Source organism: Chlorocebus sabaeus, chromosome 4 (assembly GCF_047675955.1).
Source record: "Chlorocebus sabaeus isolate Y175 chromosome 4, mChlSab1.0.hap1, whole genome shotgun sequence".
Lineage (NCBI taxonomy): Eukaryota > Metazoa > Chordata > Mammalia > Primates > Cercopithecidae > Chlorocebus > Chlorocebus sabaeus.
In genome coordinates this window covers 35,984,549-36,003,724 of record NC_132907.1, presented here as the reverse complement: position 1 = coordinate 36,003,724, position 19,176 = coordinate 35,984,549, and the positions used below count along the sequence as shown (strand labels likewise).

The 19,176-nt window shown below is 37.1% G+C and overlaps 1 protein-coding gene and 1 pseudogene across 7 annotated transcripts in view; both read right to left on the bottom strand.

Annotated features, from left to right (window-relative positions):
• Nucleotides 1-19,176, bottom strand: part of PDE4D (phosphodiesterase 4D) — an 814,938-nt gene that overhangs the window by 379,599 nt on the left and 416,163 nt on the right. Inside the window, exon 1 of one of the 7 annotated variants that reach the window (XM_073014752.1) lies at nucleotides 10,767-11,020. The exons of the other annotated variants lie outside the window; for them this stretch is intronic. Coding sequence (XP_072870853.1) covers nucleotides 10,767-10,855 — 89 coding nt within the window. The 5' untranslated portion in view covers nucleotides 10,856-11,020. Of the gene's footprint in view, nucleotides 1-10,766; nucleotides 11,021-19,176 lie in introns of those variants that run through there. 7 annotated transcript variants of the gene reach the window in all.
• LOC140711575 (surfeit locus protein 1 pseudogene) lies at nucleotides 4,945-8,039 on the bottom strand (annotated as a pseudogene).

The following is a 19,176-nucleotide window of genomic DNA, read 5'->3' as shown; positions in this document are numbered from 1 at the left end:
GGGAGGACAGAGAACAAAAACGTCCCCACCAGTGAGTGGCAGTGCCACTGAGAACCTCCTCAACATCTCTACTCAAGGCATTTTGAACTTTATAAAAAGAAACTGAGGAAAGTTAGGATGGAAAATATATAGTCCTTTTCTAGAACCAGTTAAGATGTGAGATAAACAATTATTTGAGTAATGAAATGTTTTCATCTTTTAGTTCATCTGAGATGAGGGCAGTGATACTTCATAGAACCCACAAATAAAAGCTTTTCATCAGGTGCAACCTGAAGATGGCAGAAGGAGTTTTTTTGCTTGTTTTTTTCCTCTACTCAAGTGGCCACTCTTTCACTAGAGAATGTACTTACGTCATCAAATTAATGTGATTCTTAAACAGGACATAAATCTTCCGTTTGGATGACAACATTAATCAGATTCATCTAATTTTCCATTCTTTGTCTAAACACTGCCATTATGTGAAAAGAAAAATTCCTGAAAATCAAGGATATTTTGCAGTTAAACCCCTCCTCCCAGCCAGTCTATTTTGTTACCCTATATAAATAAACTCTGCCACTACATTCCTTTATCCATAGCAACTTCCAGTGGGTAATCCACAAATCAATTAAAGGCAAGTTAATTGCCAAAAACGGATCAAGTGACAAGCATTAGAAGCATAATATTTATGGGCGCTATCCTAAAACTTTGTGTGTTGGAAAAGTTTCATCCGGCTAGCTTTCTTTTTAATTCAAGATTTAAAATTTGTATTATTTCTTTGAAAATAAAAAAGTAATCTCATAATTACTCTTAGCTTATGATGGTATGTTTTGTAGGCAGTCACAGACAGATATTTCAAACAAAACAAGGTTCCTACTATAGGGCTATTACTACTGCTATTGATTTTTAACTTCCAATTTTCTTTGCTTTAGTATTTTCTATGTATAAAAATTTTTGAGATAGTGTGAAACAATGTAATAGAAAGTATATTGTAAACTGCTCCTCCTTCCCCTACATCTTTTCATCTTCCTCCTTGTTTTACTTTCCCTCATTGTATTTTTATAATAACAGAGAAGCAAAGGCAAATTCACTCAAGAGACGAGAGACTGAAAACAAGTCAGTAATGAGGTCAATATTTATATGGTTCCATTGACGTGCAATTCTGAGTTTCATGGCTAGAACTACAAACGTACTCACAGATGTATGGAACGGATATGTTTGAACTTATATGCAAATAAATTATCAATTTCTTTAAAAAGGCTTCCCTGGCTTCCCCAAGCAGAACTTCTCATCTCAGTCTCTATTTATTTTATTTATTGTTAACTAATTTTCTCTCTTCCTCTACCAGAATGTAAACTTGATGAAAGCAGAGACCACATCCATTTTGTCCCTCACTACATCCTGTTACATTTTTAGGAGTATTTATAAGTCAGTTGTTAACACCCAACAGTTATTAAAAAATAAATTACATAAAAGTTGTTAATTATAATTAAATTACATTAAAAACAATGGAAATAAGTATTCAAAACTCATAACCTCTGAATGATTTGGTTACATTTTACTATTATTACGTTTTGGGGGCAATTTATGTCTATTGTATCTATATGATAGAAACACCATATATAGTACTATGTATCTCTTGCCAACTCCACATTTAGTGACCTCTGCAGTTTGAAATGGGCGGGTGAGAGAATTTTTTTGCACAGAAATAAGCAATTACTACAAATAGTGCCCTCCCCCCTCCCCCATGGAGAGCTGGTTGTGAACATTTACTGCCTGAATGATCTTTTACATTCTGTTCTGTTCATATTTGAATATTTAATTCATTGTTATAATAATTTTAGGGTTTTGTTTTTATAGAGTTTATTTCTTTAGCTCACCACAAAACTTATCTTTTCAAAGTTTCACTTCAAAGCTTTCTTTTTCTTTTCTTTTCTTTTCTTTTTGGAATGTGACTTACATACTTGTTATCTTTGAACTGTCTTTTGCATTTGATTGGCTTAACATAATTACAGTAATATATATTTACTCTATTCACAAATCCATCTTTCCTCTTTATCATTTTAGTTTTTTTCTTTCAAATTTACACTATTACCAGCTAATGAATTATATAATTTGAGCCGTGTAACATGGCTCATGCCTGTAATCCCAGCACTTTAGGAGGCTGAGGTGGGAGGATAACTTGAGGCCAAGAGTTTGAGACAAACCTGGGCAAAACTGACCCTAAAAAAAAATTTGTTTTTAAGCCAGGAATGGTAGGTTGCGCCTGTAGTCCTAGCTACCCAGGAGTCTGTGACTGGAGAATCCCTTGAGCCTAGGAGTTTGAGGCTGCAATGAGTGATAATGATGCCACCATACTCCAGCCTAGATGACAGAGTGAGATCCTGCCTCTAAAATAAATAAATAAAATAATACAATTGGACAAGTTTTAAAGTACCATATAGTACTCTTCCTTTGCCAATGGAATTTTCTTTTGCTCTGATTCAACTCTGTGTACTTATATAACCCAGCCTTATGGAAAATCAGACACCTCTCTTCAGCCCCTTGTCAAAGGCAAAAAGGCTTGTCAATTATAGTTCAAAGGTAGAAAAAGTAATGGAAGTTAGGAGGAGGGAGAGCCAAGACAGAAGGTGGGTATATGACTGTGGCAAAGAACATGATAGATACTGAGGGCTCCAGAACAAGGAGTACCAAGGTAGAGTGTATGGAATTGAATGCTTCCTCTTTCATGAGAAGTATTCCTTATTTGCTCTGCCCAGATCAGACAGGCCTTGATTCAGCTGCTCAGTCAAGGTACCGTCTCTTAAAATCACCTGATGGGGGCTCAACCACTTCATGACTTAAAGACAAAAATGCACTCGTTGAAAATCATAAAATCAACATTATGAAAATAAACAGTATAAATTTTACAAACCACTATTTAAGCATAAACACTCATACCTATTACACATTCAGAAATGGTATGGTTTTAACAACAGTGAAAACCATTCTCACACTGATGATCAGAAATACCCACAGCATGATTCTAAACCCTTGGCAGTGGGGAGTGTCTCTTCTTCTTTAGTCACCTTGATTTTTTTGTACATCTCCTGGCAGCACATTTGACAGAGCTCTGTGCTGGTCCATAGCCTGCAGGCTACCTTATAAAATCAATACCTTTATATTTATTGCGAAGTTTGTAATCTTTCTGCCTGTGGTTGTTCCACGCGCTGTCATGATAAGACAGAAAACACTCAAACTGTATTTCCCGTCTCTACCTGTTTCTAGTCTACATTGATAATTGAACAGATTCTTTTGAATGTTAGAGATAGGGCTTTCCTTCAATTTTGAAAAAAAATGCATATAACGCATTCTACAAAAATGTTTACAAAGTGGTACTTCCCTACAAGAATCCTATTGTAGCTGTCGTAGCAAGTGATTTTTAGACTTGTAAGTAAAATGTCTGAGCATAATTTTACTTGGATAAGTCTATTATTCAGAAACCTGTCCTTCCATGGTCATTGCCCAATTATGACTCTTATACTCTCTCCTGTCTGCAAGAAGTGTGCTCCAAATCATTCATTCTTTTTGCTGCCTTACTGAAGGCATTGAATTAGATGGCATATGTACTGAAGTCAGGGGGTGGGACAATGGAACAAAGATTTTCACAGAAGCACACAGAGCTAGGGTTCTAGCTCTGGCCAGGCCACTATCAAGCTGCATGACCCTGGGGCCTTTCAGGATCTTCAAGCTCTTCAACGTAAGACAAATGAGTTTGAACAAATGAACCATCAGGTTCCTTCATCTCTAACCCCCTGTTCCCACGAATGTGGCAAAAGGAAGCACAGTGTCCTTACGCTTGCCATGAATTGGAACATATTTGCTAATAGGTTCATTCATTTAATACATATACGCCAAGCACCTACTATGTACCAGATACTCTTCCAGGCATTGGCTATACAAAGGTGGAAAAAAGGACAAAAAAATTGCTGCCATGTGGAGCTTACATTCTATTATTAATAATAGCTGAAATTTATTTTAGTGTTGTCTATGTGCCAGGCACTTTACATGGCTAACACACCTAATCCTCATAACACCCCATTTTACAAATAAGGGAACTGAGGCACATGAAGTAACTTGCCCAAAGTCTCATAGCTACATGCGATAATGTGAAAATGTGAACCTCAGCAGCAGTGTGACTGTAGAGCTAGCCAACTGTCAATCATTCCTGCACACTACCTTTCTAAGGTGAGTCTGGGTTGTATGTGCAAGTTGCTTATAAGGTAACCATTTATAAGGCAGCTCTATTGTACTATTCTGTGACCAACAGAGGTACCAATGATGACAGTTTATCTGAAAATGTATTTCACAAAAGAAGCTTCACACAATTTGTGAAATGTTAGTGAAGACTTGGAAAATGCTATGAAAGGGGTGGTAGGTAGTCCTACACTCATGTACCTGCTTTCATCTAATCTGCACAACGGCCTTATGAAGTAGATATTTTTATTTTCTATTTATGTACATGGAAATGGCTCAGAGACGTTAGGAAAAACTGCCCAATCAAGAAAGAAGCAGAGTTGGCACTGGAGCTTGGTCTGTTTGGCTGTAGAGCCAAAGTTCTCCTACACCATGCTACCTCTTCCAACAATATGCAATGGTTGTTAGCAGTATTGTTATTCTTAGGTATAAATGTTGCCTATACACTAATTATTTTTTCATTGTCAATTTAGCCAACATTACTCACAATTTGAAATATCATTAAGAAGCCTAGTTTAATAGTCAAGACTATGCCAGTAGAATAAATAGACATGACACAGGATGAAGTTGACCTCTCTAGCTCAGAGAATCTTCTGGCTCCTCTGAACAGCTGGCCAAGGAGTAATATTTTGGCAGTAAAATACAACCACATGACCAATGTTTTTGGCCAGATGAAATGAGCCAGATGGAAGCCCATGAAGCAAAACCCAGGAGGGGGCAGAAGCAGACAATATAAAATCACTGATTCATTTTCCTTTTTCTTTTTTTTAATATAAAAATATTTTTATTTTGATGCTTTTGCTTAGCATTCTTTTAAACCAACATCAATTAGGTTAGAGGACAGTTTAGATATTATTTAATCAGTTTATATTTTAACTGATTACTAAGCCCTATTCTATAACAAATCACATGGTGTTCTGTCTTCAGAGAAAGATTCAGAGCTAAGTAGAGAAGACAGTACATCTGTTAGAATAATACCTGTCATTACGGAATTTTTTCCTTGTGTGCTAACAGGATCTGGTCAGGAAGCTGGAGGTGGGAGAGTGACCAGCAGTCCCGGTTCTAACACAGACTTCCAGAATTCATACCTGTGCAGGTTTCTTAAACTTGCTCTGCCTGGTTTCCTCATTTGTAAGATAAAGGTAATGCTAGATCCACTTCCCAAGGCTGTTTTGGAGGATGACATGCATGAGCTAATGCATGTATGGGATTGGGAATGCTTCCTGGTGCATAGTAAGTGTCCAATACAGACTAGCTCTATTGCTCTTACTTTGGACTTTCTTTTTTAAGGTAGAAGGCCAGAACTTTATACCACATGATCCAGCATAAAGGCAGTCTTTTTACTTCATTATTCAGGGACAGGGCTTTAGCAGCTGATCTGTTACACACCAGGTGTCCCACGTAGGAATTTCTTAAACCACAGGTATGATGTAGCTGCAGAGAGTCCACACCAGGTGACGATGTACTGCAGATGCTCGTTCCTCAGAGTAACTCTGGTTTGCCCTCCAATGGGTCCTCCAGGGACTGTGCCCTCCCAGGTCGGTGCAGTGGAAGGGAGTGACCACATAGGCCCCACTCTGAGTTGAGGAGGAGATGCGGCCAGCCTCCCAGGCCTCCCAGGCAGGGTCCACCAAGGTCCGGGGCATCATATACAGCAACTTGGAGTGGTCAAAGCACCCCTTGACTTTCACTGGCCTATACTCCATATTTTTCAGTTCCATTGGGTCTGCTGGTAGAGGGACAGGCTCAGCCAGAACTCTAGACTCCAACTCTGCAATCAGGTTCAGCTTCCACTTCCGACGTTGGACCTGCCATGTCCCCAAGCCAAAGGCAGTCACAGGGATGAGGAGCAGGACCCACTGAAGAAAGGAGTCATCTTCCGCTTTTGTGGCAGATGCTTCTGCTGCAGAACTGCCACATCTGGGCGCGGGGAGACCCCGAGGACGCTCCTCCAAGCGGCGCTGGCAGGGGCCCGTCCCAGCCCCGCCGCCCGCAGCCCCAGCTGCCGTGCAGCCACCGCCGCCATCGCACCCGCCGCCATCGCACCCGGTCCCGCGGGCCTACTTTGGACTTTCTAACCACATGTGTGTGTGGTCTCTAGTCCCTGAACCTCCAGTTGTTCTTCTCCTATTTCATAATAATTACATCCATCCTTTTCACTTACCCTAAAGCATTAAGTGAGATGAGCTGTGGCACACTAAAAACAACAGTTGTCAAATCTGTTACATCTGAAAAGCTTTGAAAACTAAAAAGTGCTATGCAACAGGAGGTATTCTTGGGGTATGCAGACACTACGTCCTAGTGTATTGATTCAGGTGGTGCTCACTCCCTTTCTAAGATGTGGGTTCCAGACAGCTTTTTCTCATGGGAATTGTGCAGTTTGGTTGGGCAATCACTGATGTGCTACCACTTAGGTTTTGGAAGTGGCCAAGAGTAGCTATGAGACCACACTCTCCTATGATCCCTGCTCATATCTGCTACTATATAATTTCCAGATCAAAGTTGCAGATTGATCTTTACTTCCTAAGAATACAGGGGATAATTTAGGGATATCTAGATCTTCTTATTTGGGCAAATATTGCTTTATCTTTTCATAGCCCAGATATCATTTGTACTTTTGTTTATTGATGTGATTGTCATTCCTCCTTCCTTCTACTGTTCAGTCTATGTCATATCAAACAAATTTACTCATTAGACCTTCTACATCAAGTATAAGCATGCACATACATGCTTAATTAATCACCTGTTTGGTAGCTCTCCTAAAATGCTGGGAAGGAAAAGATGTTGAAACAATTGGCAAAAATGAGATTTGGAGATTTTCTGAGAATTTCTATCCCCTGACCCCTATTACTATAAAGGGCAAGAAAACTAGAAGACACTTTCTGTTTCTGGTCTGTGGAATGCTATGGAATAATCTCTGCCCTACATTCAAATGTACTCTGAGTGACTTTTTCTTCTATTTACGTAGTACCTACCCTATACTCATCACATAAAATGTTCCTTTTAACATCCCTTTTTAAGAAGACAGAAAGCAGGAAATGTTTTGTGATTTGTTCTCTTTGGAAGACAGAATCATCTCAAGAAGAGTAATTTTCTATTTAAAGTTTCCTTGAACACTACTGTAGTTTTAAACAACAATGTATTTTAAAATACAAAATTCCCTAGTGTTCTCTTATTGGAGTTGTCAGGGTCCACACGCTTGCTAAATGTTTGCTCCTTGATTCTTTCCTTACTTCCCAGATAGTTTTTCCCCATCTTTTTTTAGGTACTATATTTAAACAACCAATATAAACTTATCCACATTGTTTTCTCAAATTTAACATGAGCACATCACTCTCCTCTTTCTTCTCTATAATACTTGGGGGCGCATTGCTCTAACGTAATTAGGTGAATCTTTAAACACATGTGCCAGAACCTAGGCAGATAAATCAGCACCTTGCCCTCAAAAATAGTACTCATCTTTGTAAGCAGTGCCCTAATGCTAACACTGATCCCATTACTGAAAACACGGTTGGCACTCTCTTCTGGGTTCACAGAGAAAAAGTAGCTTCCTTATTATGTAATCCTCTGCTTTCTCTCTTTTTCTGTTCCTCACTCCTCTCCCCACGGCCCTGCTCCACTCCCCTCTCCTGCCTTTCCTTCCCTCTCCCTCTTCTTTTCTCTTTCAATCCCTCTTTCTGCCTCAAACCAAACTTAATAAGCTATATATTAATCATTTTTGTTTTTTTATAAAAATCTATTTCAACCACATAAGACAAAAAACTGTCACAGCTGAAAAACTTTCAAATCTATTTTGAGCATTGTAAACTGTTTAAGATTGTATTTCTCAAGAGTCAACACTCATTAAATGTATATGATTTGCTATTACTTTAACAAATCAGACACTAATTGAATTTCATATCTTACAGACTTGGCTTTCCATTAGCCTGAATGTTACCAGGGAGCGAAAGCCATGCCAAATAAAAATATTCCAGCTTAAAGCTAAGTGTACCCCCAGTATCATGCATTATTATCCATTTGATAGTCAAAGAAAAATGACACTACAATAGGCACATTTGAAGATTTTACAAGATATAAAATATTGCTCATAAAAAATATGGGAGAAATTCAGTGAAGAAATGTTGTCTAATGTCCAGTTCTTTCAGTTGCTTCAATAATGGAATCATATCCAAAGCATCTTAAAGGTCAAGATAAGCTTAAGTTACTTTCGCCATTTAAGGATTTTGTATATTTTTTTTAAATTAAGAAATGCAAAAACAAGGCTGTGACATTATGAGATATTTTACATGTTTACATCAAATAGTTTAACACCTTTAATTCCAAGAATGCTATGCAATAAAACTATGTTCTTCAGAAGATAATTATAGCATTTAACTGTGCGTGCATGTGCCTGTGTGTGGTGTGTATATGTGTCTGTATATATATATAGTGACTCATGGTGCATCTGAGGTATTACGGTATGATAAAAATTTTAAGTTATATAATAAGTACCTTTATGCATTATTGTCAGTAGATTGTTGTGGCTGAATGCATAATCTCCTTTGGATGACTAAGGGACCTGCAGAAATGCGAGAGCCAGTGGCCAACTGCCTTCCTACCTCCCTAACCCTTCCACCCAATTCAACTTATGATAGATATGATCATATCAAGTTGGTTATGCCAATAAAGCATTATGGGGTGATGCCAAATAAGAAAGGGTAACAGGATACTTTATCAAATAAACATTACTGGCATTCTTGTTGTATATAAAGAAGCTTCAAACCTCAAAGAGTTTGCAGTGCAACTGGAAAGATAAACTAGAACCTCCAAACAGTGAAAACAGCACATATAAAAAATTAATTATTATGTGGGAAATTGTATATTCAAATTAAGAGGAAATAAAGGAAGGACTGTCTCTGAAGCTTCCAAAGGAAATGGGCTCATGATGGATATTAGAGATGTCATCCTTACCTGTTAAACTTGTTACAAATTAAGTTTGTTAAAATTACAGATGTGAGGTATTCAAATACATGAAAAAGTTATCCTTAGCTGCTAATGCTTATATTTTGGAAAGGGCCAGAACTTGACCAAAGGAACCTTGAAAAAATATATTTATCATATAGCTTTAAATTTTTATCATACCATAACACCTCAGATAAAAATATCTTTGCCAAACTGAGAGTAGAGCTTAAACTTTGCATTTCGTGAGATTTCTCAAATTCTTTAGTCCATCAAGCTACTGCTTTTACTTTATTCAGCAGTTGGAGATTTATGATATTAAGGAGCTTGTGATCAGATCTCAGTGATGAAGAGAGCCTAGAAGCCACCATATATTGGAAATATGCACAGTAAAGTTAGCAAATAATTGATGTTAGGTTCTGAATGTACAATTTAGCATATAATAAACATGAGAATCACATTCGACAGAATGCAAAGCACATAGTAGGCATATAATTTCAAATTTTCAACCAAATTTTATAGCTTTTACAAACTAACGTAATAAATCGTTAATTTCTTTTCAAATAAAAATTATATTTATCTCTTGCCAAAGTTTGCTTTTGCATTGTTATAACAAATTTTTTAATTTGATTTCTCTGATTTTATAGTTCCCTAAAAGTTCCAAGGACATTGTCTTCTTTACTGTCTAAAGCAAATAATCCTTATAAATCATTTTAATTCAAATTTTGAATGTTTTCCATGCAGGAAAATCAGAACACATTTTAATCCTGTGTTAATGTACATTTCTACATAGGCCTGGCAGCTTCCAGATGTGCTACATTTGGTCTAAATAAGAAAGACCTTATATCCAAAATTTTGCAAACAATGTCACTTCTATTTACTATTGATTAAATAGATACCTTTCAGTGCTATAAATTTTAATCAATAAAAAACAAAAAAAGCTTTTATTTATAAACAATAATAAAGAATAATCAATCTTATCTTTATTAATACCTAGAATACTCAAATGAGAAGGAAATCCAAGATTTTTTAAAGTGTCTTCTTTTTTTCCAGTTATTTGGTTAAAATAAGCTGATTTTCTTGTAAAACAGTCATTGACAGTTTAGTGAAGTCATGAGGTCAAGATTTTTAATATTATTTCCAGAAACAAAAGATTATTAAAATATTTAGTTTGACTTCATGGCATCTAATTCTGCTGGGCAAGATTAACACTGAATTACTACCTGAAACAGCATTAGTTTCAATTTTTTCATGTGGATGTGCCCTGAAACACTTATAAAGAATACTGTAGTGTTCTTGTTGTTGGTTAGTCAAACAAGAACCCTTCCCTAACATTTAGGTTGACTATATTAAGCCATTAGACAAGTTAATACACTGTTTTTCAGGTGGCAGTAATATGAATGCTTTGTTAAGTTTGCCATTTAACTCTCAGAATTAGCTTTTAAAGTTAGTCAACTTTCTTCAACTTCTGCATCATCTTCTTGGCTCTTATTTCATATATTGTCAAATTAACCAGCATTAGGAGTTAGAAGGTCAACATAGGGCAAAGGCTTATTTGCAAGGGGCCTAAGGCAGTTAAGCAGTTCTTCCTAGCTACAAAAGGAAAAGAGCAATACCTGTAGGACTTTGAGAAACGCAATCTTGATTTGGCTCCTGTAGACGGTCCTGGCACTGTGGCTCCCAGAGGATCCCAAACAAAAGCCATTTGTAAGGACGATGCCAAGATCCACAGGAACCACGAGAAGTCAGAGCTGGTGCCGGGCCCTGGGGCCCTGAGGCCCCGCAGGGAGCAGGAGCAGGAGGCACTTGTAGCTGAGTGAGGGCATTTCCTTTGTGCAGTAGTATGCGCTGACAGAGAGGTGGCAGGCTGGCTGAGGCAGGGCTGGAAGGGATGGCCAGGACTTCCTGCTGCATGACACTTGGCCTTTGCAACAGAGCTTGCTTCACTCGGGCCTTATCTCATAATTAATGTGAGAAACACTCCCTAGAAAATTTGTTTTTAAATATAGCCCTGATTAAACAGCATAGTCACATGCCACTCCTGAAAAGCACAACACACACACACACGCATGCACACATGCATACACACACAATGAAAGGTGTAACTGAAGTGGGTAAACCTTTGTATCAGTGTGAACTTTAAAAACTGTAAACCCAGAGGGCTTTATTAAAACTTTTTAAAAAGTAAATACATGCCTATGACTGGGTCATCTGAAAAAGATTACTAAATTTCACACAGCTAACTGCCAACTATAATTTTCCTTATTTCAACTTCTCTTAAAAAGAGATGGATATAATTCTTAGTCAACCTTCCACAGGATGTAAACAGGATTTAGTCATCTTGAAAATACCAGTGCCTCTCTACAAGTCAGTGTGAGAAAAACAGGCAGATCACTTTCAGAGCTTTTGGCAGCTTTTCCCTCAAGGAGTTGCTGCGTCACCTTAGAGAGTGAATTACAATGCATGACTTTGACAACAAAGATCAATTATCTTGTCCATTTTCTATTCCCTAGAAACATTTCTTAACTCTGATAAATCCGTTAAAACAACTTTCTTTCAAATTAAATAAATGATGAAAGCCAAATAGAATCCTTCACATGTTTTATGAGTCCAGGACATTTTGGGAAAGCATCTATTTCAAGATATTGTACCCATGGAGTCAAAGGACCCTAGTGCCGTCATCGGTCCTCACCACTGAGTGGTATTCAATGTTAACAATGCAGCATAATTTCATCAGTCCGTGTCCAAACACTGCCCCGCGGGTAACCTCAACTGTAAACCAAGGGAGAGCGCCACTTCTCCAGGATAAGATTAGAGAGGCTTCAAGTGTCCAAGAGTGAATTTAACCCTCTCTGAACTGGACAAAATTGACCAATAGTTGAGCTCAGTGAACATCACCATATCTGCAAATTTTGAGTCCTCTAAAGCTCTATCTGTCTCTTGTACACCAAGGGAGTCTTGCATATTCATATAATTTCAGTAAAAGCTCAAGACATTAAACATTATGCTTATTTTCACAACAGCATCCAGCACACCAGGGGTTCTTAAGAATGCTACAGGTTTCATATCAGCTTTGGAGATGAGTAATAGGAAACATTTTTACAGTTTCACCTCTTCTTTATCAGACACATGAACTCAAAGAAAGTGGGTGAGTGAGAACTGCCCTGAACAGCAGCAACCTTGGAGGAGCACAGAGTTCAAAAATAAACACAACACATTCTCTCTGAATCAACTTGCAATACTGTAATACTTCACAAACTGTCTTTTTGCTTTTGTATAGCGATCCAAATTTCGCATGGGCAAAACACGTAGCCACTTTCCTGGTGTTCTCAAAGAAGGACTGAAAAGGTGCTTATACTGATGCCAATCTGCCCTTCTGGTGCCTGAAATGCTACCATTATCATTTAATTCTTTCAAACTATTTAATTTCCATTTTGGGCAGCTCTTAGGAAATGCACACATTCCTGGCAGAGTTAGCACTGAGCTGAACGACTTGGTGCTTAGTAGAATGTCTTCATCTGAAACTAAAGCCAGACAGTGTAAGATAACTGGCGATCTGTGTGAAGAGGGGAGGAATCTGTGTAAAGAGCTGGTGGGGTGGGGTGGCTTGAAAGGGAGGGGGAGGGAGGCCACGAAGACAAGCCGAAGACTGGAAGGGATGTTGCTGGCAAAGATGGACTTTTTTCACCCTCCAGGCAACACAAAGCTCTCATTTTGTCCGGTGGTGTTTAAAATTTTGTAGGTGAAACAGTGTCACTGATTTCTAATAAAAGCTACAGTCTATGTACATGACTTTGGAAGCAGAAAAATATTTTCATTGTTATCCCAATTTTACTGATAGCAAGAAAAACGTCATCTTTCTATTCAGGCTACAGCCAGCAGCACACATTTTCACAAATAATTAACTGCCTTTGCTTACCAATTTACATTTTTTAAAGGATATTCAATTAATGGATATCTAATTGATAAACTATAAGGACATAAGAATAATCTAGAATGAATCTGCTAGGGAATGTTCAACTTTTTCTAAAAATGTACAAGGAAAGAGAACCAATTTTGTTGTTTTCATTACTGTCAAAAACATTTCCTTCTTTCCCCCCTGCTTCGTAAAGGCAGACATCTAGAACAGTTAAGCAAGATAAAAACAATGGAACTGTAAATGCGAAATTATGAACAGGAAAATCGAAACTCTGCTTCATTTTCCCAGTGTGAAATCAGTTACAGACACAAGAAGTGTCTGCCAACATTAATGTTACTTTTTCTTAAATAATTACTTACCGCCTCCTTTTCATTTCTTCCACACAGTTACACATAATCCCGCTTAGGTTACCAGGCCTCAGTAAGGTCATAGAAATAAGCTACTTATTTCTGAGATTAATTGGGAGCAAAATTAAGCCTTGATTTCAAATATAAGTATCAATATTGTTTTTAAGAACTGGCTAATATTTCACAGACATGAGAATTTAGACATTTGGAAAAAATAAGAAATTAAATACAATGATTTTCTAGGATGAATCTTTACTAGCATTTATATTACAATAAGCTGTTTATAATTTTTACTTCATGGGTATCAAAGAGTAGAAAAGAACAAAGAAGACATCTTTTGAACATTCTAATTACTGTCATTTATTAAGTGTTTATTTTTCCAGATGAATTTTAGTAAAAGCACGATTGAAGAGCAAGGAGAGATGTTCCATCCCTGGGATAATTTATTGTTTACAAGTTGTGCAAACTAATTTTATATGTCCCAGGGAAACCGGATTCGGCAATCTAAACATTGCTCCCATCCAATTGTTATCCACGTAAGTCCTAACCCCCCTAAAGTATCAGCAAAGTGCCCATCTCTTGCCAATAACTTAGCTCTTATGTTCTGCAGAGCTCTAAATAAGGCATCTCTTTTGTCTCTTGAATATTTCTGGGATTTTGGTTCCAAGATTCCAGATGTTACAAATGGCAAATTTGGGTTTCGGTGTCTGACACAGAAACTCAGAATTTCCTTTATAGGAGATAGCTACTATGAATAAAAATGAAACTCTCAAATTTGAGAGTGGGATAATTTAAACATAATCCACACAGGCATTCAATTACTTGCACATCAAGTCTCTAGTTAACAGGCATACGGAGGGAAGAGGGTTGAACTGAACTTCAGAGAAATAAACAGTTATATCAGTGGGGTTGCGTTACATTGAAAGACATTGCTTCAGGAAACCAGAGCAGGCAGATAGTGGGTTTCAGGATAGTGCTGTATTTTGAAATAGTCTCTGGTTACAGACTCAAAGCCAGCAGAAGTTAACGTGGAAGCAAATAACAGACTGTTATTTACCATCTACTTCTGATGAGGGTGTCGTCGTAATTTTATCTTCAGAGTGATAGATTGCAAAAGAGTGTGACAAAAGGCAGTTTGACAACGCGACTTGTGTACTCCTTAAAACTAATGTCCATTCAGTACAAGTAAATGTAAAAAACGTTTTTTATTACATTACTTATCATAATCAACTGTAAGTTATTTCTCCAAATGAAGTGTTGCAAAATAATACTAGAATTTTCTTTGAATTGCTTTCAAATATTCATTCTGAACCTTATATGAGTCTACTTGATTGAAAAATCAATTAATCCATGTTCTGAAATGGGAGACAATTATTTTAAGATTTGGCAACAGTAAAACATTAACAGAATTGAAGGAACCTCATGGTCTGAAGAACACTGGGAAAGCATGCTCTGTGCTTTAAGTGTCTACAATTGCATTCATTACTCATATATGACCCAGGACACAAACAGACACAAATTATAATTAAAGAGCTAAAATCAGGATATAGACTAAAACAATCAATAAGAGGCATGCTTAAATATAAGGATAAAAAATCAATACAACTACGGATTGTGAATCAAAATGTTTTACTAGACACTTAAGGTTTCCATCTACATTATGTTTAGGAATTTTTTTAGCAATTTGGAAAATAACTAAATCAAGCTTTTCTATTCACTAAACTAACAAAGCTCCTTCTGAATACTTGGATAAATGGGGTTGAAGGAAAGAAATCACGGAGGAAGAAATAGAAGGAAAAGAAAATAAATTTTATGTTTATTGAGTATCTACTAAATGACTGACAAGCTCCTAAGATATTTTTCTAACTATTCAAAAAATATTTCTAGACTCAAATTCTTTAAAAATCTTGAAATCAGTGTAGACTAATCACTTGAAATAAAGAATTTAACACAATTTTCTAACAAATGTATTAAAGTCTTCTGGTGTCACTAATTGTCTTGTTCAATTCTCTGCATATGAAAATTTTAAAGGTCATAAAAATTCTTTCTATTTAATATTCTATTCATGAATGCAGTCTTAAATAAAAATTCTACTTAGCTATTGACTGGTGAGTGAAAGAGTGGTGGATATAGGATTACATCTTGAAATTCACTTCCTCCGGAAGTCTTCCCTGCCTCCTCACACCAGGTGATGTCTCCACTGCACTCTGCACTTCCTCTTTGTCAGTGTCATCACATTAGTAAAGACTTATTCAGTGTCTGGCTCCCCTCATAGACCTAAACACTATAAGAGCATGGATTACGTCTGCTTTTCATCTGGGTGCTCAGTGCTTAGCAAATAGTCTAGAGACATAAACACCACAATTATGTTGGTTTAATAAATTGACAAACCAATATTTTCAGGGCATCTTAAAAACAAGATGGACCACTTACATTATATTCTTATATGTGCCTAAATAGGGGCAGAAAATTCACAACAGGTAATTCAGGTAGGGCTTATTTAGTTTCTTTTTCCTATTTGATCAATTGATTAACTTTTTAATTAAAACACCATTGGGCAAATTTTCAGGGCAGCACTTGCATAGGGGATTAGAGATTAGAGTTACAGTTATGCCACGAACTTGCCATGTGACCTTGAAAATCGTTGCCTGACCTTGCTGAGTTTCAGTGTCTTACCCATTTGGTTCTCATTTGAGAGCCACTGCAAAGTTTTTGAGAGGGCTGAATAAAGTAATTTATATAAAAACATTCTGAAAACTGCACAAAATTTTAGGCACATGCGACTGATGTTTGTAAGCTTTTGGGAGAGGTAGGAAAACTATTTTTATACTGTTAGAAACATTTTTAAGTTCTAAAAATTGCCAATTGGTTACTTCATGAGCATGGTAAGTAGGCATACCATTTTATCAGTGTCAAAAACAATATCAGTCTTCAGTTTTGATAGATAACACTTTTCTCTATTTGAAATCTTTATATCCCATGTGTGTAAGAATAAAATATTAGCTGTTATATTTTGAAGGTTAATCATATGAAGAAATGTTAATGTTTTATTTGCAGCATTAAAACACTTTATGAACTTTGTTTACAAGATCTAAAAAAATTAGGTGGCAAGAAATTTTACCAAAACTAGGTGATGGAATTTCTCGATTGTTTAAAACCTTAAGCTTCTCCTAAATACAGAAATATTTCTATTTGTTTTTTGAAAACTTATGGGATCCTAGAGACAGGTTGTTTAATTGGGAAACCATTTGCAACACTGACTCCAACTCATGCTACCCTTATTGTTGACCACGCACCAAATAAGGAAAGAAATGGTTTCTTCTGACTTTTTTGAATTATGCTTACAAATAAGCAAAAGCAATGATGAAATTGCTAGGCCGAGAAACAAAATCACTCCCTTGAGAGAAAAAAAAAAAAGACCCCCAATACCAAGAATCCCTAAATAAAAATCTCACGTGCTAAATTTTGGTGCTGTGGATTTTTTTCTATGACTGTTCAATATCTTGTTAAATCTGGTTATCCATTTGTTGGAGCCAACAGTCATAAACTTTCCCATTCCTGAGTACCTGTCATCCTCAGACCCCTTCCTTACTTGGACACTTGCTGTGCACTGAATGAGTTTGTGAACCAAACATCACCATAATGTCAGGGTAACTTTTCTAATTCCTCATTTTACTATGATGATATCATCCACTTATTTGGTGTTTATTCTGTGGTGTTTATTGACCTTGCTGAGTTATAATGTCTTATCCATTTGGTTCTCATTTGAGAGACAGCCATTGCAAAGGGCTTTTGAGAGGACTGAATAGGGTAACTTACATGAAAGCATTCTGAAGACTCTGCACAGAATTTTAGGCTATAATATATATTACATTATCCTCATAATAATTTATCTATGTGCTTTATGTTATTTTTATTCTGTATCACCACTGAGGAAATGAAGGCTTACGAAGTTGAAGTAACTTGCCCCTATGATCATACAGCCAATGAGTAGCAGATCTGAGGTCAAAATTGAGGTCCCTCTTAATTGCAAAACCTATAGGTTAACCAATACATGCCTAGAATATAAGTAAATACAGGAATGGAAAATGTCAGGTCCCCTTCCTTGAAGAATTAAATCATAAGGGAAGTTTTGAACTTTCACAGGAAAAGCAATTGGTGTCAGGTATAAGATCTACATAATGTCACTTAATCTTCCAACTCACGAGCAGACATTATTATCATCACTTTATAGATGAGAAATCTGAGACTCAGAGAGGTTAAGGAACTTGGCTAAAACCACAGAGGTAATATATGACAGACATGTGAGTCCAAGTCACTTTTGCTTATCTCTAAATCTTGTCTCCATTGTGGCTGGCTTACCCTAGATCTTTCAATTCCTAATTTTAGGGACAAAACTGGCCTGTGAGCCTGGGGTGGGACTGAGGCTGTAAGTAGGGGCTGAGTGGGTTCAACTGTGGTAACTAGAGAGAGAGAAGGCCTAGAGTATAGTTCGGCTTAAGGAAAAGTGATCCTGTCAGTGTTTGTATGCATTGTGCACTGCCCTGCACTTTTCCTCTGAATATTCTACATAGGAGAAAAATCACAACACTTTTCAGTCCATCCAACCAAAGGTAACAATGTTCTAGGGGCTACAATAGAAATCCGGATGTTTGAGTAACGGCAAAAGAAAACAGCTTATTGTTGTTGTTTTTGTTTTGTAACAGAATATATAAAACTTAGGGTGCCACATACTAGCTATCTCTCAGGACCAGGTAAGAAATTTGTAACAGTCATTTACACAATTAGGCCATTATTAACAAGGCAATAGGACTGGTTCTGGTTTTTGCTTTCAACGTTACCACTAATTTTATTTCTACTGGTTCAGTGGAGTTAAGTGACTTTTCCAAGTTTGGAAAGTGATAAATAATGGACTCTTGGTGAAAACTTTAGCTTACCTCTAAATTATAGAGAATAAGCCATTTTTATATCAGAGATTTTTTGTTGTTGTTGTTAAACTTACCACCTTAAAAATGTCGAAGTCATTTCAGAACACATAATTGTTATTTCATTGGTCAGATGATATTCAGTAAAATCATTTATAGCAAAATTCTGAGTTAAATTTGACTTGTTTTTGTTTGATATATATGCTATAGATGAGTCTTAAGGGATTGAACTTATATTTGAAAATAAAACAAACTTTGGTCAAAGAAACAAAATTATAACTATGGGTTTTTAAGTCTCACCAGGCACTGGATGGTGAAATGCATGAGGCAGCAATTATTCTTCTAAATATTCTATAAGTGACCCTAACAAAAACACACAATGCTTCGAAATAAACACAGCTAAAAGATATAGACTAGGAAGCTACTTTCTACATGGAATTTTGTTCAACAGCTAATCAAACCAACCAGCCTCCCTTCCTTCTTTACTTCCTCCCTATCGCTCACCTTCCTTCCTTCCTCCCTTCCCTTCTCTTCCCTTCCTTCCCTCGCTCCTTCCCTCCTTCCTTCCTTCCTTCCTTCCCTTCCCTTCCTTCCCTCCCTCCTTCCCTCCTTCCTTCCTTCCTTCCCTTCCCTTCCTTCCCTCCCTCCTTCCCTCCTTCCTTCCTTCCTTCCCTTCCCTTCCTTCCCTCCCTCCTTCCTTCCTTCCCTTCCCCTCTTTCCCTCCCTCCTTCCCTTCTTCCTTCCTTCCCTCCTTCCTTCCTTCCCTTCCCTTCTTTCCCTCCCTCCTTCCTTCCTTCCTTCCTTCCCTCCTTCCTTCCTTCCTTCCCTTCCCTTC